General features: G+C 37.6%; 1 protein-coding gene across 4 annotated transcripts in view; it reads right to left on the bottom strand.

Moving 5' to 3' along the window:
- The window catches only part of LOC149800512 (myosin-VIIa-like), a 246110-nt gene that overhangs the window by 61867 nt on the left and 159071 nt on the right, over positions 1 to 25172 (bottom strand). For all 4 annotated transcript variants that reach the window (XM_089960143.1, XM_089960141.1, XM_089960144.1 and 1 more), the window contains 5 exons: positions 21265 to 21396; positions 20644 to 20715; positions 12772 to 12975; positions 9465 to 9551; positions 760 to 1088 (listed from right to left, as the gene is read on the bottom strand). In XM_089960143.1, the coding sequence (XP_089816269.1) occupies positions 760 to 1088; positions 9465 to 9551; positions 12772 to 12975; positions 20644 to 20715; positions 21265 to 21396 (824 nt within the window). The remainder of the gene's footprint in view (positions 1 to 759; positions 1089 to 9464; positions 9552 to 12771; positions 12976 to 20643; positions 20716 to 21264; positions 21397 to 25172) is intronic.

Below are 25172 nucleotides of genomic sequence, written 5' to 3'. Positions count from 1 at the left end.
TCTAATGCAAACCGGTTTTATCTATAGCTGATTCTAATATGTACCCATCTTATCTATGGCTGATTTTAATCTGAACCTATTTTATCTAAGGTTGATTCTAATATGAACCCCCTAACGTATGACTGATTCTAATATGAACCCCCTAATGTAAGACTGATTCTAATATGAACCCCCTAATGTATGACTGATTCTAATATGAACCCCCTAATGTATGACTGATTCTAATATGAACCTGTTTTATCAAAGGCTGATGCTAATATGAACCTGTTCTTTTTTAAGGCTGAGTCTAATGTGAACCTAATCTTTTTAATTGCCAAATTACGAACTTAAAATAAATTTTGAATGAATGCCTTCCTAAAATTAGATAATTATGTAGCATGCAAGTGTCATGTAATCAGTTTGTACAAACACACAAACAAACAACATTACTGGCATGGAAATGGACAATGCTAACTGTTGTGACCCATAATTTTTTTCCATTTTTTAAAGCATTATCCAGGAGTTTTCAAACAACAATGGGATGGATCGAAAACAATGCTGACCCCATGATACAAGTCATTCTGCATTGGAGGTTTACGTGTAGGATGATGGTGCATTAGAAAAATCTTTATAAAAGCTACCTCCTATTGTAGAGAATATGGATTCTCATTGTTTTCAATTGTTCCTTTATGTCTGTTAAAAATTAACTTAAAATGGACTAAACATTATCTCCCAAAGTTCCAGCCAAAGAACACCATAACCAATGATAACATTATCTACCTAAGTTCTGGCCGCAAAATACCATGACCAATGATGAAATGCAGCTTTTCCAAATTTGATGTGGGACGATCTTCCAGCAGGGCATTTGAAGGTGACCCTGAGTTGATGTCATAGTCCTGGAGTTTACGAGTCACTTCTTCTGTGAGCTTGGATTTCTTTCTCAAGGTCAAGGACACAAGCTTTTTGCGCACGCTCCTCTTGCCTTGCTTCATTGGGATATTAGGTGTATTATCCATCTCTAGTGACATTCTCTGGGCCTCTTCAAGGTCCTTCTTGTTAAACTTTCTCCCCAGTGTGGCATATATTTTGGACATTACTGGTGTTGTGTCCTAAAATAGCAAATTGAAGAATTAAATAAAAACAAAACAATTTTAAAGGTAGTAATGTTAATTCTTTAACAGATCTAATCAAATCAGCCACCAGGATTTCATAACAGCTGTGCACCATAAATGCATTGTTCCTCATGAAAAATATCTCCTGCAAAAGGAAGTTATGATCACAACAATCCCTAAATATTTCTTTCCAAAACTAATAAAAAGACTCATTGTTTTAATAACTTTCCATTATATTCCCAATAAAATCTAATGCCAATGGTAATAGTACATTCTGACAAGTCTGTATAATGGAACAAGCATCATATAGAGATGAGATACCTCCACCCCCACCCCCACAATGTTATTGGTATATTCTGACAAGTCTACTTACAGGCATCATACAGAGATGACATACCCACAATGGCAATGGTACATTCTGACAAGTCTACTTACAGGCATCATACAGAAATGACATACCCACAATGTTATTGGTACATTCTGACAAGTCTACTTACAGGCATCATACAGAGATGACATACCCACAATGGTAATGTTACATTCTGACAATTCTACTTATAAGCATCATACAGAGATGACATACCCACAATAGTAATGGTACATTCTGACAATTCTACTTATAAGCATCATACAGAGATGACATACCCACAATGGTAATGTTACATTCTGACAAGTCTACTTACAGGCATCATACAGAGATGACATACCCACAATGGTAATGGTACATTCTGACAATTCTACTTATAAGCATCATACAGAGATGACATACCCACAATGGTAATGGAACATTCTGATGAGTCTGCATACTGGGATTATCATCATAACAACCTCCAGAAATCCAACCCACTCCAGGTTTTGTAACTACTCCAACTAAAAGTACTTTATGGTCCATATTCTCAATGTTGATATTGCTTATGCAAGAACCCCATTATCCACAAGTCTCAATTTTCACACTCCTTATGCAAGAACCCTATTATCCACAAGTCTCAATTTTCACACTCCTTATGCAAGAACCCCATTATCCACAAGTCTCAATTTTTATACTACTTATGCAAGAACCCCATTATCCACAAGTCTCAATTTTTATACTACTTATGCAAGAACCCCATTATCCGCATGTCTCAATTTTTATACTCCTTACGCAAGAACCCCGTTATCTACAAGTCTCAATTTTTATACTCCTTATGCAAGAACCCCATTATCCACAAGTCTCAATTTTCACACTCCTTATGCAAGAACCCCATTATCCACAAGTCTCAATTTTTATACTACTTATGCAAGAACCCCATTATCCGCATGTCTCAATTTTTATACTCCTTACGCAAGAACCCCGTTATCTACAAGTCTCAATTTTTATACTCCTTATGCAAGAACCCCATTATCCACAAGTCTCAATTTTCACACTCCTTATGCAAGAACCCCATTATCCACAAGTTTCAATATTTATACTCCTTATACAAGAACCCCATTATCCACAAGTTTCAATTTTTATACTCCTTATGCTAGAACCCCATTATCCACAAGTCTCACTTTTTATACTCCTTTTGCTAGAATCCCATGGTCCATAAATCTCAAGTTTTATACTGCTTATGCTAGAACCCCATTGTCAGAAAGTCTCATTTTTTATACTGCTTTTGCTAGAACCCCATTGTCCAAAGGTCTCAATTTTTTAATACTAATTATGCTAGAACTCCATGATCAACATGTCTTAATGTTTCAGTCTATTTATGCTAGAACTCCATGATCCACAAATCTTAATGTTTATACTACTTATGCTAGAACTCCATGATCAATGTTTCAGTCTACTTATGCTAGAACTCCATTATCCACATATCTTAATGTTTATACTACTAATGCTAGAACTCAATGATCCACAAGTCTTAATGTTTATACTACTTTTGCTAGAACTCCACAATCCACAAGTCTTAATGTTTATACTACTTTTGCTAGAACTCCACAATCCACAAGTCTTAATGTTTATACTACTTTTGCTAGAACTCCACAATCCACAAGTCTTAATGTTTATACTACTTTTGCTAGAACTCCATGATCTCTCTGTCTACTTATGCTAGAACTCCATGATCCTCAAGTCTTAATGTTTATACTACTTATGCTAGAACTTCATGATCTGTCTACTTATGCTAGAACTCCATGATCCACAAGTCTTATTGTTTATACTACTTTTGCTAGAACTCCATGATCTGTCTACTTTTGCTAGAACTCCATGATCCTCAAGTCTTAATGTTTATACTACTTATGCTAGAATTCGATGATCCACAAGTCATAATGTTTATACTACTTTTGCTAGAACTTCATGATCTGTCTACTTATGCTAGAACTCCATGATCCACAAGTCTTATTGTTTATACTACTTTTGCTAGAACTCAATGATCTGTCTGTCTACTTTTGCTAGAACTCCATGATCCTCAAGTCTTAATGTTTATACTACTTATGCTAGAATTCGATGATCCACAAGTCGTAATGTTTATACTACTTTTGCTAGAACTCCATGATCTGTCTACTTATGCTAGAACTCCATGATCCACAAGTCTTATTGTTTATACTACTTTTGCTAGAACTCCATGATCTGTCTGTCTACTTTTGCTAGAACTCCATGATCTGTCTGTCTACTTATGCTAGAACTCCATGATCCACAAGTCATAACGTTTATACTACTTATGCTAGAACTCAATGATCTCTCTGTCTACTTATGCTAGAACTCCATGATCTCTCTGTCTACTTATGCTAGAACTCCATGATCCTCAAGTCTTAATGTTTATACTACTTATGCTAGAATTCGATGATCCACAAGTCGTAATGTTTATACTACTTTTGCTAGAACTCCATGATCTGTCTACTTATGCTAGAACTCCATGATCCACAAGTCTTATTGTTTATACTACTTTTGCTAGAACTCCATGATCTGTCTGTCTACTTTTGCTAGAACTCCATGATCTGTCTGTCTACTTATGCTAGAACTCCATGATCCACAAGTCATAACGTTTATACTACTTATGCTAGAACTCAATGATCTCTCTGTCTACTTATGCTAGAACTCCATGATCTCTCTGTCTACTTATGCTAGAACTCCATGATCCTCAAGTCTTAATGTTTATACTACTTATGCTAGAATTCGATGATCCACAAGTCGTAATGTTTATACTACTTTTGCTAGAACTCCATGATCTGTCTACTTATGCTAGAACTCCATGATCCACAAGTCTTATTGTTTATATACTACTTTTGCTAGAACTCCATGATCTGTCTGTCTACTTTTGCTAGAACTCCATGATCTGTCTACTTATGCTAGAACTCCATGATCCACAAGTCATAACGTTTATACTACTTATGCTAGAACTCAATGATCCACAACTCTTAATGTTTATACTACTTTTGCTAGAACTCCATGATCCACAAGTCTTAATGTTTATACTACTTTTGCTAGAACTCAATGATCTGTCTGTCTACTTATGCTAGAACTCCATGATCCACAAGTCGTAATGTTTATACTACTTATACTAGAACTCCATGATCCACAAGTCTGTTTATACTACTTTTGCTAGAACTCCATGATCTGTCTGTCTACTTATGCTAGAACTCCATGATCCACAAGTCTTAAATGTTTATACTATTTATGCTAGAACTCCATGATCCACAAGTCTTAATGTTTATACTACTTTTGCTAGAACTCCATGATCTGTCTGTCTACTTATGAACTCCATGATCCACAAGTCTTAAATGTTTATACTATTTATGCTAGAACTCCATGATCCACAAGTCTTAATGTTTATACTACTTTTGCTAGAACTCCATGATCTGTCTGTCTACTTATGCTAGAATTCGATGATCCACAAATCTTAATGTTTATACTACTTTTGCTGGAACTCCATGATCAATGTTTCAGTCTACTTATGCTAGAACCCCATGCTTTACAAGTCTTAATGTTTATACTACTTATGCTAGAACTCCTTGATCTGTATGTCTACTTATGCTAGAACCCCATGATCCACAAGTCTTAATGTTTATACTATTATGCTAGAACTCCATGTTTTACAAGTCTTAATGTTTACACTACTTATGCTAGAACTCCATGATCCTTCACATTTCTGATGATGTGTATTACCATTACTGTAGATATTTCAACAATATTTCTTCAAATGCTAAAATGTATTTAAATGTCATTTCAAGTTTACACTGAATAATCCAGTGTAAACCAAACATTTAATCTCAAAGTAAAGGGTAAGGAAATGTTCAATGGATATTCTGCCATTTGAAAGTTACAGAAGGATTCACAAAGTAACATTTTTATTTTGGCCTTCAGTTTTTATTCAGAGATGTGAAAAAAAGAATCCAACATACTTCAGTGTTGTATAGGAAACTTCCATCCTCAGGATGAAAATTTTGCTTTAAACACTTGGCACAGCCTCATGCCAGATGCAAAACTCTGACCCCTCAGAGCAATTTTCCTATCCCACACCGATGCAGATGATGGATTCTTTCATTTGCATCATTACACAGATGAGAATACACATTATGATCATTTATACTGGTTTACAATGAGTTCTAGTAAAGATGCATCATCTAAACATCTTTAGTGGTTCTTCTGCATATTTTATGCAAACAATCTGCATTTAGAAAGTTTAAAATGCAAATAAATAATTAAAAAAACAATTGTGTTAAGCATTTTACCCTAAGATGTCAGTGCACTGCTTCTGCCATAAGCACAGTCTACGTTACAGTCTATATCACAGTCTATGTTACAGTCTACAGTACAGTCTATGTCACTGTCTATGTTATGGTCTACAGTACAGTCTATGTCAGTCTATGGTATAACCTATGTCACAGTCTATGTTACAGTCTATGTCACTGTCTTTGTTACAGTCTATGTCACAGTCTATGTTATGGTCTACAGTACAGTCTATGTCACTGTCTATGTTATGGTCTACAGTACAGTCTATGTCAGTCTATGGTATAACCTATGTCACAGTCTATGTTACAGTCTATGTCACTGTCTTTGTTACAGTCTATGTCACAGTCTATGTTACAGTCTAAGTTTCATTATGGCTCATTCAACCAATATAAACCAAGCCATTTTGATAAAGTTTGAACATTTTATGATCACTGAAATGGTAGTACTATAAGAACACTGACACATAAATGCACTCTGTGTTAGCTGTAGTCAATAGGCCATTCAATGCATTCTAAAAGACACTTTGTATTAGTTGTAGTCAATAGGCCATTCTGTGCATTCTAAAAGACATGCTGTATTAGTCATAGTCAAAAGGCCATTCTATGCATTCTAAAAGACATGCTGTATTAGTTGTAGTCAAAAGGCCATTCTATGCATTCTAAAAGACACTTTGTATTAGCTGTAGTCAAAAGGCCATTCTATGCATTCTAAAAGACACTTTGTATTAGTTCTAGTCAATAGGCCACTCAATGCATTCTAAAAGACACTCTGTATGAGTTGTAGTCAATAGGTCATTCTATGCATTCTAAAAGACACTCTGTATGAGTTGTAGTCAAAAGGCCATTCTATGTATTCTAAAAGACACTCTGTATGAGTTGTAGTCAAAAGTCCATTCTATGCATTCTAAAAGACACTTTGTATTAGCTGTAGTCAAAAAGCCATTCTATGCATTCTAAAAGACACTTTGTATTAGTTGTAGTCAATAGGCCATTCTGTGCATTCTAAAAGACATGCTGTATTAGCCATAGTCAAAAGGCCATTCTATGCATTCTAAAAGACATGCTGTATTAGTTGTAGTCAAAAGGCCATTCTATGCATTCTAAAAGACATGCTGTATTAGTCATAGTCAAAAGGCCATTCTATGCATTCTAAAAGACATGCTGTATTAGTTGTAGTCAATAGGCCATTCTGTGCATTCTAAAAGACATGCTGTATTAGTCATAGTCAAAAGGCCATTCTATGCATTCTAAAAGACATGCTGTATTAGTTGTAGTCAAAAGGCCATTCTATGCATTCTAAAAGACACTTTGTATTAGCTGTAGTCAAAAGGCCATTCTATGCATTCTAAAAGACACTTTGTATTAGTTCTAGTCAACAGGCCATTCAATGCATTCTAAAAGACACTCTGTATGAGTTGTAGTCAATAGGCCATTCTATGCATTCTAAAAGACACTCTGTATGAGCTGTAGTCAAAAGGCCATTCTATGCATTCTAAAAGACACTTTGTATTAGCTGTAGTCAAAAGGCCATTCTATGCATTCTAAAAGACACTTTGTATTAGTTCTAGTCAATAGGCCACTCAATGCATTCTAAAAGACACTCTGTATGAGTTGTAGTCAAAAGGCCATTCTATGCATTCTAAAAGACACTTTGTATTAGTTGTAGTCAAAAGGCCATTCTATGCATTCTAAAAGACACTCTGTATGAGTTGTAGTCAATAGGCCATTCTATGCATTCTAAAAGACACTTTGTATTAGTTGTAGTCAATAGGCCATTCTATGCATTCTAAAAGACATGCTGCATTAGTCATAGTCAATAGGCCATTTTATGCATTCTAAAAGACACTCTGTATGAGTTGTAGTCAATAGACCATTCTATGCATTCTAAAAGACATGCTGTATTAGCCATAGTCAATAGGCCATTCAATGCATTCTAAAAGACGCTTTGTATTAGTCATAGTCAAAAGGCCATTCTATGCATTCTAAAAGACACTTTATCTTAGTCATAGTCAATAGGCCATTCAATGCATTCTAAAAGACATGCTGTATTAGTCATAGTCAATAGGCCATTTTATGCATTTTAAAAGACACTTTGTATTAGTCATAGTCAATAGGCCATTCAATGCATTCTAAAAGATATGCTGTATTAGTCATAGTCAAAAGGCCATTCTATGCATTCTAAAAGACACTCTGTATAAGTTGTAGTCAATAGGCCATTCAATGCATTCTAAAAGACACTCTGTATTACTTGTAGTCAATAGGCCATTCTATGCATTCTAAAAGACACTCTGTATGAGCTGTGGTCAACAGGCCACTATATGCATTCTAAAAGACATGCTGTATTAGTCATAGTCAAAAGGCCATTTTATGCATTCTAAAAGACACTCTGTATGAGTTGTAGTCAATAGGCCATTCAATGCATTCTAAAGAAACTCTGTATTACTTGCAATCAATAGGCCATTATATGCATTCTAGGCACTGTGTATCAGTCTTGGTCAATAGGACATTCTATGCATTTTAAGCACTGTGTATTAGTCTTAGTCTATAGGTCATGGAATGCATTTTAAACCACACTCTGTATTACTTGTAATCAATAGGCCATTCTATGTGGTCTAAGCACTGTGTATTATTCTTGGTCAATAGACATTGAATGCATTCTAAAAAACTCTATGTATTAGTTGTAGTCAATAGGCCATTCTATGTACTCTAAGCACTGTGTATCTGTCTTGCTCAATAGGTCATTCCATTCACTCTAAAAGACACTGTATTAGCAGCAGTCAATAGGCCATTCAATGTATTCTAAAAGACAATCTGTATTAGTTGTAGTCAATAGGCCATTCTATGCATTCTAAAAGACAATTTGTATTAGATGTAGTCAATAGGCCATTCTTTGCATTCTAAGCACTGTGCATTAGTCTTGGTCAATAAGCCATTATATGCATTCTAAAATACACTCTATTAGTTGTAGTCAATAAGCCATTCCATGCATAATAAATGACAATCTGTGTTAATTGTAGTCAAAAGGCCATTCTACACATTCTAAGCACTGTGTAACAGTCTTCATGGTCAATAGGTCATGGAATACATTCTAAAAGACACTTTGTATTAGTTGTAGTCAATAGGTCATTCTATGCATTCTAAAAGACACTCTATTAGTTGTAGTCAATAGGCCATTCTATGCATTCTAAAAGACACTTTGTATTAGTTGTAGTCAATAGGCCATTCTATGCATTCTAAAAGACACTCTATTAGTTGTAATCAATAGGCCATTCAATGCATTCTAAAAGACACTCTGTATGACTTGTAGTCAATAGGACATTCTATGCATTCTAGGCACTGTGTATCAGTCTTAGTCAAAAGGCCATTTTATGCATTCTAAAAGACAATCTGTATTAATCTTGGTCATTGGGCCATTTTATGCATTCTAAATGGCATAAATAATATTTGACTACTGAGGTTTAGTCTTGTATTGCACATTTGTGTTTGATGATGTTTACTAAAAAAATAAAACATTAAATTTATCAAAATATAATTAGTTCCAAACCCAGGAGCAATCTAACCAAATTCCTTAAATTCTAATCTAGAGCTCAATCTGCTTCTTTACTGATTACCTTTGTATCTCCCTTTACCTTTGTTATCTCCCTTTACCTTTGCATCTCCCTTTACCTTTGTATCTCCCTTTACCTTTGTATCTCCCATAGCGATGTAGGCTCTTGGCTCAGGAAGATCTCCCATGAATCTCAGGATGGTGACCCACACAGCTAGTGCAGCCTAAAATACAGAAATCATTATTTGAGATTTATGATTCATTACTTTCATATCAGAAGTGTGTGTTACCTCACCAATGTAGCATATTCTACATCATTTAACAAAATGGCTCCCTAGATGGTTTAATGGCCCTCCTACTAGTGCAGCTAATAACCCTATCTCATTTCAGTGTAAAAGTTGTTTTGATGCCTCTACTGCACTTCAGTGTTAACATGTTTTGATACACCTACCACAACCAAATGCAACTTCTTCTGTTTTCCTCTGGTAAATAACCATCATTTGCATGGTTAATTCACTATGCCTCCTAATGGGCATTCTAAATGCCCCCTAGCAGAATGGGCATTCTGATGGGAATATTCCCCTAGTAGACTGTACATTCTGATGGGATGATTCCTCTAGTAGAATGTGTCTTCTGATCAGAATATTCCCCCTAGTTGAATGGGCTTCTGATGGGAATATTCCCCTTAGTAGAGTGTGCATTTTGATGGGATAATTCCTCTAGTAGAATGTGTTTTCTGATGGAAATATTCCCCCTAGTTGAATGGGCTTCTTGATGGGAATATTCCCCCTAGCAGAGTGTGCATTCTGATGGGATAATTCCTCTAGTAGAATGTGTTTTCTGATGGGAATATTCCCCTTAGTTGAATGGGATTCTGATGGAAATATTCCCCCTAGTATAATGGGCTTTCTGATGGGATGATTCCTCTAGTATAATGTGTTTTTTCTGATGGGAATATTCCTCCTAGCAGAGTGTGCATTCTGATGGGATAATTCCTCTAGTAGAATGTGTTTTCTGATGGGACAATTCCTCTAGTAGAATGTGTTTTCTGATGGGAATATTCCCCTTAGTTGAATGGGATTCTGATGGAAATATTCCCCTTAGTATAATGGGCTTTCTGATGGGATGATTCCTCTAGTATAATGTGTTTTTCCTGATGGGAATATTCCTCCTAGTAGAGTGTGCTTTCTGATGGGAATATTCCCAATAGTGGAATGGACTTTCTGATGGGAATATTCCCCAAAGTGGAATGGACTTTCTGATAGGAATATTCCCCCTAGTAGAATGGGCTTTCTGGAAGTTTCTATGATATAATGCAGCAAATGCAAGTTTATTAGATGAATCCTAAACTGCCAATTAGACAATGGAACCCCTCCACCCCCACCCCCCGCAAATATAGATGGCAATCATTATTTTCACAAGTAGAATCCAAACTCTCATATCGGTTTTTGAATAATTTATCGCAAGACCCTATCTGAGAATTTGTAATAATTTATCGTGAGACCATATCTGAGGTTTTTGTATAATTTATCTCAATTCCTTATCAGTAATCATGAAAAACTGTTTTATACTAAAAAGGAAACAAAAACAACCCAAACAGGCTCATATAACAATAATAATGATCACCTATTTTCAAACCTAACACTGACTGGAATCTATTTATAGCACACTAAGAACTAAAAATACATATAACAATGTGTAGTTTTCCACACTGGTCATTCTGGGATACAGTCAGCTGTTACTTGTTCTATTGATAGTGCATTGTCCAATGTCACATGACATGGGTATAAAAGTGTAGTTCACTTGCATGCACGTTGAGAGAAAACATGAGATGGGTATCCTGAGATTGTAGTTCAGTGCATGTGTATGTGATTTGGATTTTTAATGAAGCTTTAAAAAAATTCAGTCTTACCACTACGAAGTCTGCATTGTGGCAGTTTATAGTGATGGGTTAGGGATTTGGGGCAGACATGTAGCATGATGTCCCACCCAGACCATTATCCTGATACCAGGCCAACCAGTCCTAACACTAACCTCTTAATGCTGAGTACCAAGCGAAGCAGCTGTTTGTACCATTTTTATAAGCCTTTGGTCTGACTTGGCCAGGGTTCAAACCCACAACCTCCCGCATCCGAGGCAGACGCTCTAACCACTATGCCACTAGAGTGGCCATGTAGTTGAGTTGTATGCAATTTGAGAGAAAGGGTTTGGTAAAGTGATGCCAAATGATTCTTTAAAAATGGAGCCATAATGAACGTGGATGTCTGCATGATCTAATTATCAAGATTTCATTACAGAAAAATATTGGTTTGACCAATTAAAGCAGAGGAAATATGATAAATGAGTTGCAGAAAAAAAAGGCAACAACCTTACAATTTTAATAAAAGCTAATTTGGTTAATAATACTTACTTTCTGGAGCATTTGGCAAGAAACCTGTGAGCACATCAACTCCAAACAAAAACTTTGATTCTAAACACTCCAATACAACAAGAGTTTTGTGAGGGCATGATATCAATCATCTGACATAAACTGTACTGAAAGAATATTACCTGATGTAAACTATCTTTGAACTTTTTATATCATGTGAACTTTACCATTTTACTACAGTCTGATAAAAGTTCTTTCCAAGGGTAAAGGCATAATTAGCATGCATTGATCTTATCATATAAAAATAGTTGCCAAGGACAGTCTCTAGGGAGGTATCAAACTTGGCCAATCAGATGTAATAACATCTTTTTACAATACCCAGCTCTCACTTAGTACAGAATCTGCCAGAGGCCATAATGAAGTAAGTTAATATAATAAGTTGAAGCAAAATTTAATAAAAATTCAATCTCTGGAGTGATAACAATCTCAGCCAATCAGAATTCAATATCTGGAGTGTAAACAATCTCAGCCAATCAGAATTCAATATCAGGAGTCTAAATCTCAGCCAATCAAATATAAGTTATATTACTCCATAAATATGTACAAGTCTTTCTCCTAATCAACTCATGTAATATACTATTCAATTAGTGTGACTTAAGTCAGAATGGAAACTGAAGCGCTATGATATAAAACTATTTAATTAGTGTGACTTAAGTCAGAAAGGAAACTGAGTTGCTAGAGTGCTGACAAGTTTTGCAAATCACTCCATTATTAAATGCTGAGAGATGCAATGTTCTAATTTTTTATTTAATGAAAGCTATACAAAAAATAAAACGTAAATGTTTCTTTCATATCAGACTGATTAATGCAAGAACTATTAGATTATGGGTCCTTTTACTGAATAGTATTAATTTTATGTCAAACATTTCAAATATTTGTATGATGAAGATAGCAATGATGATAATGATGATTATATCTGCACATGATTTATGAACAAAAAGAAATCATCTTTTGATTGAAAATAAGATTTTGTGTTACAAACATTGTTTGACATTTCTTGCATGTGGAAATCTTACCAGCTGATCACCCTCAGTCTTCTGGGGCAAGAGGGAAACCCGAAGTGCACGACGAATGTAGGTGTGATTCTGGTTACCCTGGAAGTACATTGCTGCAAACTTAGAGAATTTGTACTCTGCCAGTGATTCTTTATCCTCTGGCATGGGAAGCTGCATGTCGGAATCCACAGCAATATCGGCTGGAGTTTGCTTTGAAGCCAAATACTGGAAATAAGAGAAATTTTCCTTTAAGCTGTTCATTGGCTGTTTTACACAAACCATGCTGAGAAATTGTAATTTAGTTTGATCAATTTGTTAAGGCACAAACATAATTATCTACATATGGTCAAAAAGTCAGAGTTTTTAAAAAAAGTTATTCTGTAATGAATTAATTAGTATACTGTTTTAGTATCTTATTAAGTACAGGCAATACTGTACAAAGCCTGAGTACTTTATTAATTACAGTAAATATCCTACACACCATTTTTATATTGTATAAATTACCCTAAATTTTTTAGAATAGTTTATATATTACAATAAATATTCTACATACTATCTGAATACTTTATAAATAACAGTAAATATTCTACTTAAAGTCTGAATATTTTATATATTATAGTAAATATTCTACATACTGTCTGAATACTTGATAAATTACAGTAAATATTCTACATACTGTCTGAATACTTTATATATAACAGTAAATATTCTACTTAGTTTGAATATTTTATATATTACAGTAAATATTCTACATACTGTCTGAATACTTTATAAATAACAGTAAATATTCTACTTACAGTTTGAATATTTTATATATTACAGTAAATATTCTACATACTGTCTGAATACTTTATAAATTACAGTAAATATTCTACTTACAGTTTGAATATTTTATATATTACAGTATATATTCTATATATTGTCTGAGTATTTTATAAATTACAGTAAATATTCTACATATTGTATGAATACCTTATAAATTACAGTAAATATTTTACATGTGTGAATACTTTATAAATTACAGTACATATTCTAGATACTGTTTTGCACTGTATTAATTACCGTAAATATTCTACATAATGTATGAATACTTTATAAATTACAGTAAATATTCTACTTACAGTTTGAATATTTTATAAATTACAGTAAATATTCTATATATTGTATGAATACTTTATAAATTACAGTAAATAATCTACATATTGTATGAATACTTTATTAATTACAGTAAATATTTTACATAATGTATGAATACTTTATTACAGTACATATTCTAGATACTGTTTATGCACTGTATTAATTACAGTCAATATTCTACATATTGTATGAATACTTTAAAAATTACAGTCAATATTCTACATACTGTCTGAATACTTTATAAATAACAGTAAATATTCTACTTACAGTTTGAATATTTTATATATTACAGTAAATATTCTACATACTGTCTGAATACTTTATAAATTACAGTAAATATTCTACATACAGTCTGAATACTTTATAAATTACAGTAAATATTCTACTTAGTTTTAATATTTTATAAATTACCTTAAATATTCTATATATTGTCTGAATACTTTATTAATTACAGTAAATATTCTACATACTGTCTGAATACTTGATAAATTACAGTAAATATTCTACACAGCATCTGAAAGCTTTATAAATTACAGTAAATATTCTACTTAGTAAATGTTCTACATAATGTGTGAATATTTGTATTAATTACAGGAAAATCAAATAAAAAGGCAATAAAGCAAATATCCTACATACTGTTTCAAGTGTATCAACTGTGCTCTGAAGAATTCAATCAGTGACTTTTTTTCTTTTTGCACTACTATTATCACAATTACTCTTATACATCCTTGATACACATGCTGAATATAGACAATCTATTAGCTGTTGTTGTTGTTGTGGGGTTTAACGCCATTTTTCAGCACATGATAGGCTATGCATGGTGGCCAGTATTAATGGTGGAGGAAGAACCAGGAAAACCCTGGGAAGAACCACCAATCCTCGAGAAGCTGCTGGCAAGCTTTCTCACATACCCACATTGGCCGAATCCTAGACTCGAACCCACAGAGACAGAGGTGAGATGGCAGTGATCCATAACGGAGAGCGCTTTAGACAACTCAGCCACTCCAGGCCCCAATCTATTAGTCTATCTAGGTTTTATTATGAATGTAGACATTCTATCAGTTTATCTAGGTTTTATTATGAATACAGACATTCTATCAGTCTAGCTAGGTTTATTATGAATATAGACATTCTCTTGGTCTGTTTAGATTATATTATGAATATAGACATTCTATCAGTCTAGCTAAGTTTATTATTAATACAGACATTCTATCAGTCTAGCTAGGTTTATTATGAATATAGACATTCTATCAGTCTAGGTAGGTTTAATTATGAATACAGAAATATACCAGTCTGTCTAGGTTTTATTATGAATACAGACATACTCTGAGTCTATCTAGGTTATATTATGAATACAGACATTCTCTCAGTCTAGCTACGTTTTATTATGAATACAGACATACTCTCAGTCTATCTAGGTTATATTATGAATACAGACATACTCCCAGTCTAGCTAGGTTTTATTATGAATACAGACATTCTCTCAGTCTAGCTACGTTTTATTATGAATACATACATACTCTCAGTCTATCTAGGTTATATTATGAATACAGACATTCTCTCAGTCTAGCTACATTTTATTATGAACACACACATTCTATCAGTCAAGTTAGGTTTTATTATGAATACAGACGTTCTCTCACTCCAGCTAGGTTTTATTATGAATACATATATTCTATCAGTCTAGCTAGGTTATATTATGAATACAGACATTCTATCTAGCTAGGCTTTATTGGGGGGTGCGTGGCCTGGGCCTGACGTCCCGCTTGCCAAAGGAAAGTGAAGCGTCTCTCATAGCCTCTCCTTCCCAGGTGTAGTGATCGCCGCAGGACCACTGTCTCGCTCTGCGGGGCAGGTGGTTACTTACATATGGCCTCTCCTACACTATTGTGTCCACAGCAGCACCTTCACGCGGTGCCCCCTGTTTTAACAGAGCCTGCTGTGTGGCGCGACCGAGTACCCGGCGGTATAACTGGGTGGGCAGACTGGGCTCATTAGCCTTGGCAGGCAACCAGTCTAAGAGAAGGGAAACTCTGACCCCAAACCCGGGCAGATGAAGCTCGTTAGCCTTGTCAGGCAGTTCATCTAGGAGAAGGAAACTCTGACTCAAAACCAACCAAGTCCCATCCATTGGATTATGGCTCCACTGCCTTGTGGATATCTTTGGGAGAAGGAAAGGCTACGGGAGTAAACCCAGACAGAAAATCAGGAGTGGAGCCCCTAAGGCGGCTGGGGGTCGACTACGGCCTCCTTCCGGCAGCTCCTGCATCCAAACTGGTGCCAAATGTCATGCTCAGCATTCCTTTGGACCCCACCAGCAAGGACGAGAGGGGGATCCTGACGTCTGGGCAGCCCAGGATCTCCATACTCCACGCCCAGGCTTGCGCCCTGGAGAGGACACTCCAGTCTCGCTACTGAGTGAGGAAACAACACGGGAGCTGACAGTTTACGGGTTATAAGTCCCACCCGATTGGCGTAGGGAAGGGGTGCCACGGGTCAGCTTTGATGGTGGGAGGGATCATCGTGTCCCACTGGGCAACTATCGCCCGCCTCAAGCCGGGCAGCCCCCGGTCAATAAGGTGTTGACCCGCCATCGTCTGCCTGCTCCAGTGGGTGTCTGGAGCTCAGTGTGTTGTTCAGCATGACAAGCAGACAGTAATTCCACACCACACAAAAGAAACAAGAAACCAATAAAGAAGACTCCAGCTCTTCGATTTGCAAGCTGGAATGTGCGCACCATGTGTACAGGCTTCTCCGACGACCTCAGTGAAGTAGATGACACCAGAAAGACGGCCATCATCGATTGAGAACTCACCAGACTAAATATCAGCATAGCTGCCCTCCAGGAAACCAGGCTCGCCTCTAGTGGCTCCCTCAGAGAGGAAAACTACACCTTCTTCTGGAAGGGTCGAGAACCTGAGGAGCCCCGTCAGCATGGAGTGGGCTTTGCCATCAAAAACAATCTCCTGGCCTCGGTTGAACCTCCCACAGGGGGCACTGAGCGTCTCTTGTCCATCTGCCTCACCACTGCTTCAGGTCCTGTCAACATCATCAGTGTCTACGCCCCACCCCTCACGTCATCAGAAGACGTGAAGGATTAGTTCTATGGGCAGCTGGACAAACAGATCAAAGGATGCCCCAAAAATGAACCACTATTCCTCCTCGGCGACTTTAATGCCAGAGTAGGTGCGGACCACGAGTCATGGCCTACCTGCCTCGGATATCATGGCACTGGAAAGACCAACGAAAACGACCAGAGACTGCTGGAGCTATGCACCTACCATGGCCTGTGCATCACAAACACTTTCTTCAAGTGTAAGCCACAACACAAAGTGTCATGGAAACACCCCAGATCTCATCACTGGCACCAACTCAACTTGGTCATCACCAGGCGCTCTGCCCTTAACAGCGTCCTCTCCACCAGAACCTACCACAGTGCAGACTGTGACTCCGACCATGCCCTTGTGAGCAGCAGAGTGCGACTACAGCCACACATGCTACACCGCTCAAAACCAAAAGGACGTCCTCGCATAAACACTGCGCAGATGTCAGTCCCTGCCAAGGTGGAGGAGGATGTGTCTGCCCTGAACAAGGCTCTCCAGGACCTGCCTGAGTACGACGCTACAGCCAAGTGGAACGCCATGAAGGGTGCCATCTACAGTACAGCTATGTCAACGTTTGGCAAGAAGGAACGACCCAGCCAGGACTGGTTCAATGCACACCTATCAAGGATGGAACCACAAATTGAGGAGAAACGAAAAGCCTTCAAAGCTTACAAAAAATGCCCTAATGAATGGACGCTTGCTGCTCTCAGAAGTGCCCGAAGTAACACCCAACGCATTGCTAGACAGTGTGCGAATGAGTACTGGCAACAACTGTGTGAAGGGATCCAGCGCAGTGCCGAGTCTGGACACATCCAAGGTATGTACAGTGGCATCAAGAAGGCTCTAGGCCCTACAGTGAAAGGGGTCGCTCCCCTGAAATCCCTGACGGGAGAGAAGATCACAGACCGTGGGCAGCAGATGGCCAGATGGGTGGAGCACTACTCAGAACTATACTCCCGAGAAACGTCAGTCACTGATGCAGCCCTCAGCAGCATAAAGAATCGGCCCACCATGGAAGAGCTCAACAAAGTGCCAACCTTAGAGGAGCTCAGCAAAGCAATCGACTGGATTCCAAACGACAAAGCACCAGGTAGTGACAGCATCCCGCCCGAAGCTATCAAACGTGGAAAACCAGCATCGATTAAACCACTGCACGAGCTACTTTGCTGCTGCTGGGAGGAAGGAGTAGTCCCCCAAGACATGCGTGATGCCACAATTGTGACCCTTTACAAAAACAAGGGTGATCGCAGTGACTGTAATAATTACAGAGGGATCTCGCTCTTGAGTATTGTTGGTAAAGTGTACGCCTGCATCATACTCAACAGGCTGCAGTTGCTGGCAGACCGTGTGTACCCGGAATCACAGTGCGGCTTCAGAGCAGGCAGGTCGATGACAGACATGATCTTCTCCCTACGACAACTCCAAGAGAAGAGCAGAGAGCAAGGTCAACCACTCTACATGATGTTCATCGACCTCACCAAGGTCTTTGACTTGGTCAGCAGGAAAGGCCTTTTTGAACTTCTGAGTAAGATCGGTTGCCCCCCAAAACTCCTCAGCATGATAATCTCTTTCCATGCAGATATGAAGGGAACAGTCCTGTATGATGGATCCTCCTCAACCTCCTTCCCAATTAACAGTGGTGTGAAGCAGGGCTGCGTGCTGGCACCAACACTTTTTGGGATCTTCTTCTCCCTGCTCCTGTCCTACGCCTTCGACACGTCCACAGATGGCATATATCTACACACCAGGTCCAACGGGAGGCTGTTCAACCTGGCACGACTGCGCTCAAAGACAAAAGTGAGAGCTGTGCTCATCAGGGAGATGCTTTTTGCAGATGACGCAGCTCTTGTGGCCCACACCGAGGAAGCCCTCCAGAGACTGGGAGACCGTTTTGCTGTTGCCTGCACGCAGTTTGGTCTCACCATCAGCTTGGAAAAAACAAATGTCAGCGTGCAAGATACCACCATTGCCCCTTCAATCAAAATCAATGGTATCACCCTGGAAGCAGTCAACAACTTTACCTACCTAGGGTCAACCATCAGCAACACTCTCTCGATTGATATGGAGCTGGACAGAAGGCTTGGAAAGGCAAATACCATCATGGCTCGATTAACGAAGAGGGTGTGGGAAAACAACGCGCTGACAGAGCACACCAAGGTCCGAGTCTACCAGGCCTGCGTTCTCAGCACCCTTCTATATGGAAGTGAGACCTGGAGTACCTACATGAGGCAAGAACGCCAGCTCAACTCCTTCCATATACGGTGCCTAAAACGCATCCTGAAAATCAGCTGGCAAGACCGTGTTCCACACAGCGAGATCCTGCAGCGTGCAAGTACCCCCAGCATGTACTCCCTGCTAATTAAACGCCGCCTTCAATGGCTGGGTCACGTCCGACACATGGAAGATGGAAGGCTGCCAAAGGACATCTTATATGGACAGCTGGCCACTGGCATGAGAAGAGTCAGACGCCCCTCACTCCGTTTCAAAGATGTGTGCAAGAGGGACATGAAGGCATGCAACATTTCACCCGATGGCTGGGAAGAGCTGGCCGAGGACCGAGGCACCTGGAGACTGATGGTAAACAATGGCATATCAGTTGCTGATTCGAGGAGAGGCCAGTTGGCGGCAGAGAAACATAAGAGAAAGAAGAACGCAGCAGCAACCACAGTAACGCAGACTTCCCAGTATGTCTGCACCAACTGCAGTAGGGACTGTCACTCACGTATAGGCCTGCACAGCCACAGCAGACGATGCCAACAGAGACAGACAACACCCCAAGGGCGCTATTCGCATGGTCTTTCGAGACCGAGTCGCCAATGATGATGATGATGATGATGATGATGATCTAGCTAGGCTTTATTATGAATACAGACATTCTCTCAGTCCAGCTTGGATTTTTTTATGAATAAAGACATTCTGTCTAGGTTTTATTATTAATATAAACATTTTCAGAGTCTATCTAGGTTAAATTATAAATACAGACATTCTGTCAGTCTAGCTAGGTTTTATTATGAATACAGATATTATACCAGTCTAGCTAGGTTTTATAATGAATACAGACATTCTACCAGTCTATCTAGGTTATAATATGAATATAAACATTATGTCAGTCTAGCTAGGTTTTATTATGAATGTAGACATTCTATCAGTCTAGCTAGGTTTTATTATGAATATAAACATTCTATCAGTCTAGCTAGGTTATATTATGAATGTAGACATTCTATCAGTCTATCTAGGTTTTATTATGAATACAGACATTCTATCAGTCTAGCTAGGTTATATTATGAATGTAGACATTCTATCAGTCTATCTAGGTTTTATTATGAATACAGACATTCTATCAGTCTAGCTAGGTTATATTATGAATGTAGACATTCTATCAGTCTAGCTAGGTTTTATTATGAATACAGACATTCTATCAGTCTAGCTAGGTTATATCATGAATGTAGACATTCTATCAGTCTATCTAGGTTTTATTATGAATACAGACATTCTATCAGTCTAGCTAGGTTATATTATGAATGTAGACATTCTATCAGTCTAGCTAGGTTATATTATGAATGTAGACATTCTATGTCTAGCTAGGTTGAATTCTGCAGCTGACCTTAATTAGATGAAGTGAGGGTAAAAGAGGCAATGTTTCAAGACTTACCCCAAATGCTGAAGGTCCATTTTCACTATGATCTCTGTTATCATCTGAGATGAAGTTAAACATGTTATCAATCTGTAAGTAAAAATGTATTATGAGATAAAGGACAGCTGTGTTTGATTTACCAAGGACATTAAAGCTGAACAGTATCACAATTCCTTAAATGTCAATAGCATCTGTGCCTCAATTTTGACGCCATGTCATAAAGATTGGAAAAATTAACACTGCATGAAGATAACCAGGGCCTGCATGTCAAGCCCACCCCTAAACTTCAAGTAAAAAAACTAGACTGGAACCTGTCATTTGATTTTATACTGAGGGATAACTTATGTAACTTATGTAACCCACCAGATTGGAATCTGTCAATAGCTTTTTATAGTGAACGATAATTGTATGTTATCCACCAGATTGACATCTGTCATAGGTTTGTATAGAGAAAGATAATTGTATGTTATCTACCAGATTGACATCTGTCATAGGTTTTAATAGAGAAAGATAATTGTATGTTATCTACCAGATTGCCATCTGTGATACGTTTTAATAGAGAAAGATAATTGTATGTTATCTACCAGATTGACATCTGCCATAGGTTTTTATAGAGAAAGATAATTGTATGTTATCTACCAGATTGGAATCTGTGATAGGTTCATTCTTCCTTCTCTCTGCCAGATCAATCTGCTCTGACCTCAGCTTTGCTTCCTGTCGCTGGCGCATTTCCTCTTCCTCCACTTCCTTGTCAATAGCAGCTAACCGTTGCTAAATAAAAGATAAGTCTAATGAATTGGGAAAGAAATGGATCCTCATTGTATTATCTTTGAAATGTGAACTGTATTATTTACTTCATAATGCAGAAATATTGCAATGAATTGGACTGTTTTTAGCTAACTAGTTATATTAACCGATTCGGCCCCGATCCCATCTGTAGGTGTGATGAGGCTGTACCCTACTTCAAAGCCATGCAGCATCAAGGCCATTTAAGGTAGACCAACGTGGGTGGTATTAAAAAAAAGCAGACCGATATAGCTCTAAAATGATATAAAATATTCTGGAAGTTCTAGTTGCACTACAAAATACAGAGAGGAAAAAGCTCATTTTTGGACCAGTTTTTTTTTCACCCAAAATTCGCTTGAGATCGGAATGCGAGTTTGTGTTCGGATTTTAGACCTTTTGGCCTCAAATCTAAGGCATACCGGTCTTAACTGAACACAGACAGGTGAACCTTTGCAAAAACTAGGATAAGGTGGGCATTTGGAATAAATTGTGGTCTCCATAGGAAAATGATGGGTCTATCAAGCAAAAAAAAGATAAAAAAAATAAATAAAAAAAGGACTCCAACTTTTACCCTTCTGCTCATGCGCAAGCAAAATAACCAATAGAAATTGATGTTTCTAATACAACTAGGCATTATTTTCATGGATAATCTATTGAAAACTGCTGTATTACGATGTATTCAGAAATAGCACCCCAAATCTCGTTCCTACGCACATTTCAGGCAAACATGACAAAAACCTCTGGGGCCGAATGAGTTAAGAAACAATACATTTTATATCTTAAAGAATTTAACATTTCTGATATTCAAAATACCATCAAAATGAATATATGCTAGATGTTTTTATTACAGATTACATAATAACATGAAAGTAAGAGAAATCTTCAAAGAAATCAAGGTTAACAAATAATGAAACTAGAGTTCCTCAAATGGATTGACACTATTCATCAGTAAGTATTTATATGAATTCAAGATAAGGCCATTTCTTCTTTTTAACTTTTGAGTGTTGAAGCATCTGTGATACTCTTGAGTGAAAACAAGCTTTGCACATTGGGCCATACTGGATGCAACATCAACATCATTTTCAGTGGGGGAAAACTAAACATCATAAGACGTCTTTTTGTGAAAACCCATTGTCAATATGAAGATCCATTTTGGAGGAGCAACAATAACAATAATGTCAAGCTAGTCATGGGTGGCCATGCCGATGTCAGATTGGAATCAGTTACATCTAGAACCAACTAGTCACAACAAGAATTCTTCGGGTGTATCAGTTACATCTAGAACCAACTAGTCACAACAAGAAGTCTTCTGGTGAATCAGTCACATCTAGAACCAACTAGTCACAACAAGAGGTCTTATTGGTGAATCAGTCACATCTAGAACCAACTAGTCACAACAAGAAGTCTTCCGGTAAAAACCAAATGTTAATATGACTTTCTATTTATTAGATGTAGTAACAACAAGACTATCAAAATGGCTGCCAAACTGAACATCAGATCAGCAACATTTTCATATAGGACCAACTATATAACATACAAAGTTTCTTGGTGAAAACTCCAGTTTGATATAACATCATGATGGTGGCTATAATGCAGGTATGATCAACACTATTTTTCATTAACACATTAACCCCTGGTGATGAGTTTATGTGGCAAGAGGTAGTAGCCTACTGCCAAGCTCTGTAGCATCAAGGTCATGTACGATACACTTAAGTGGGGGTATTAAAGAAAGGTAGACAGATGTAGCTCTACAATGATACCAAATAATCTGGAATTTCTAGTTGCACTACAAAATACAGAGTGAAAAACTTCATTTTTTGGACCCAATATTTTTCTACCCAAAATTCGCCCGTGGTCGGAATCTGATTTTGTGTCTGGATTTTAGACTTTTTGGTCTCAGATCTAAGGCAAACCAGTATGAACTGCAAACAGATGAACTTTTGCAAAAAGTAGGATAAGATGGGCATTTGGAATAAAGAGTGGTCTCGATATGAAAATAATGGGTCCGTTAAGCAAACAAAGAATAAAAAAATCCAACTTTTACCCTACTGCTCATGCCCGAGCAAAATAGCCAATGAAAAATGATGTTCTTAACACAACTAGGCAGTATGTTATTGGAAGATCACCTGGAAGTTGGTGTTTTAGGACGTATTCAGAAATAGCTTTCAAAATGTGTTTCCTACTCGAATTTCAGACAAGAATGACACAACCCTCCAGGGGTTAATGTGTTAATAACCAGCTAGACATTATAAAATGTGTTCTAGTGGTAATCCCATGTCAATGTAACTTTTTGATTATGGAGTAGTATCTACAAGATTGTCAAAGTGACTTCCATGGCAACCATCCAGGATATCATATTGGCATCATTTTCATTTAGAACTGACTAAATTTAATAAGTCTTTTTGGGGAAACACAATGTCAATATGACCCCCGCTCCTTCAAGAAGGATGAACAATGTGAACATTTTCAACTGGGTCACCTTAGGATACAAAATGAAGATCAAAGAGGCACACTGTCACTGAGGACCAACTAGACATTATAGATGTCACTGAGGAACAACTAGACATTATAGAAGTCATTGAGGACCAACTAGACATTATAGATGTCACTGAGGAACAACAGACATTATAGAAGTCTTCTGGAGAGGTACACTGTCATTGAGGAGCAACTAGACATTATAGAAGTCTTCTGGAGAGGTACACTGTCATTGAGGAAGCACCAGACATTATAGAATTCTGGAGAGGTACACTGTCATTGAGGAACAACTAGACATTATAGAAGTCTTCTGGAGAGATGCATTGTCACTGAGGAACAACTAGACATTATAGATGTCACTGAGGAACAACTAGACATTATAGAAGTTTTCTGGAGAGGTACACTGTCATTGAGGAGCAACTAGACATTATGAAAGTCTTCTGGAGAGGTACACTGTCATTGAGGAAGTACTAGACATTATAGAAGTCTTCTGGAGAGGTACACTTTCACTGAGGAGCAACTAGACATTATAGAAGTCTTCTGGAGAGGTACACTGTCATTGAGGAAGTACTAGACATTATAGAAGTCTTCTGGAGAGGTACACTGTCATTGAGGAAGCACTAGACATTATACAAGTCTTCTGGAGAGGTACACTGTCATTGAGGAAGCACTAGACATTATAGAAGTCTTCTGGAGAGGTACACTGTCATTGAGGAGCAACTAGACATTATAGAAGTCTTCTGGAGAGGTACATTGTCATTGAGGAAGTACTAGACATTATAGAAGTCTTCTGGAGAGGTACACTGTCATTGAGGAAGCACTAGACATTATAGAAGTCTTCTGGAGAGGTACACTGTCATTGAGGAGCAACTAGACATTATAGACGTCTTCTGGAGAGGTACACTATCATTGAGGAAGTACTAGACATTATAGAAGTCTTCTGGAGAGGTACACTGTCATTGAGGAAGTACTAGACATTATAGAAGTCTTCTGGAGGTGCACTGTCATTGAGGAGCAACTAGACGTTATAGAAGTCTTCTGGAGAGGTACACTGTCATTGAGGAGCAACTAGACATTATAGAAGTCTTCTGGAGAGGTACACTGTCATTGAGGAGCAACTAGACATTAGAGAAGTCTTCTGGAGAGGTACACTGTCATTGAGGAACAACTAGACATTACAGGAGTCATTGATGAGCATCTAGACATTACAGAAGTCTTCTGGAGAAAACTCCACACTGATATGACCATTAGCTCAGGACGAATAGCAATAATTACATTTTCAAGAT

Source organism: Sinohyriopsis cumingii, chromosome 5 (genome assembly GCF_028554795.1).
Source record: "Sinohyriopsis cumingii isolate HCF-2022 chromosome 5, ASM2855479v2, whole genome shotgun sequence".
NCBI lineage: Eukaryota > Metazoa > Mollusca > Bivalvia > Unionida > Unionidae > Sinohyriopsis > Sinohyriopsis cumingii.
Note: the sequence above shows the minus strand (reverse complement) of the source record. Positions and strands in the feature narration are given on the sequence as shown.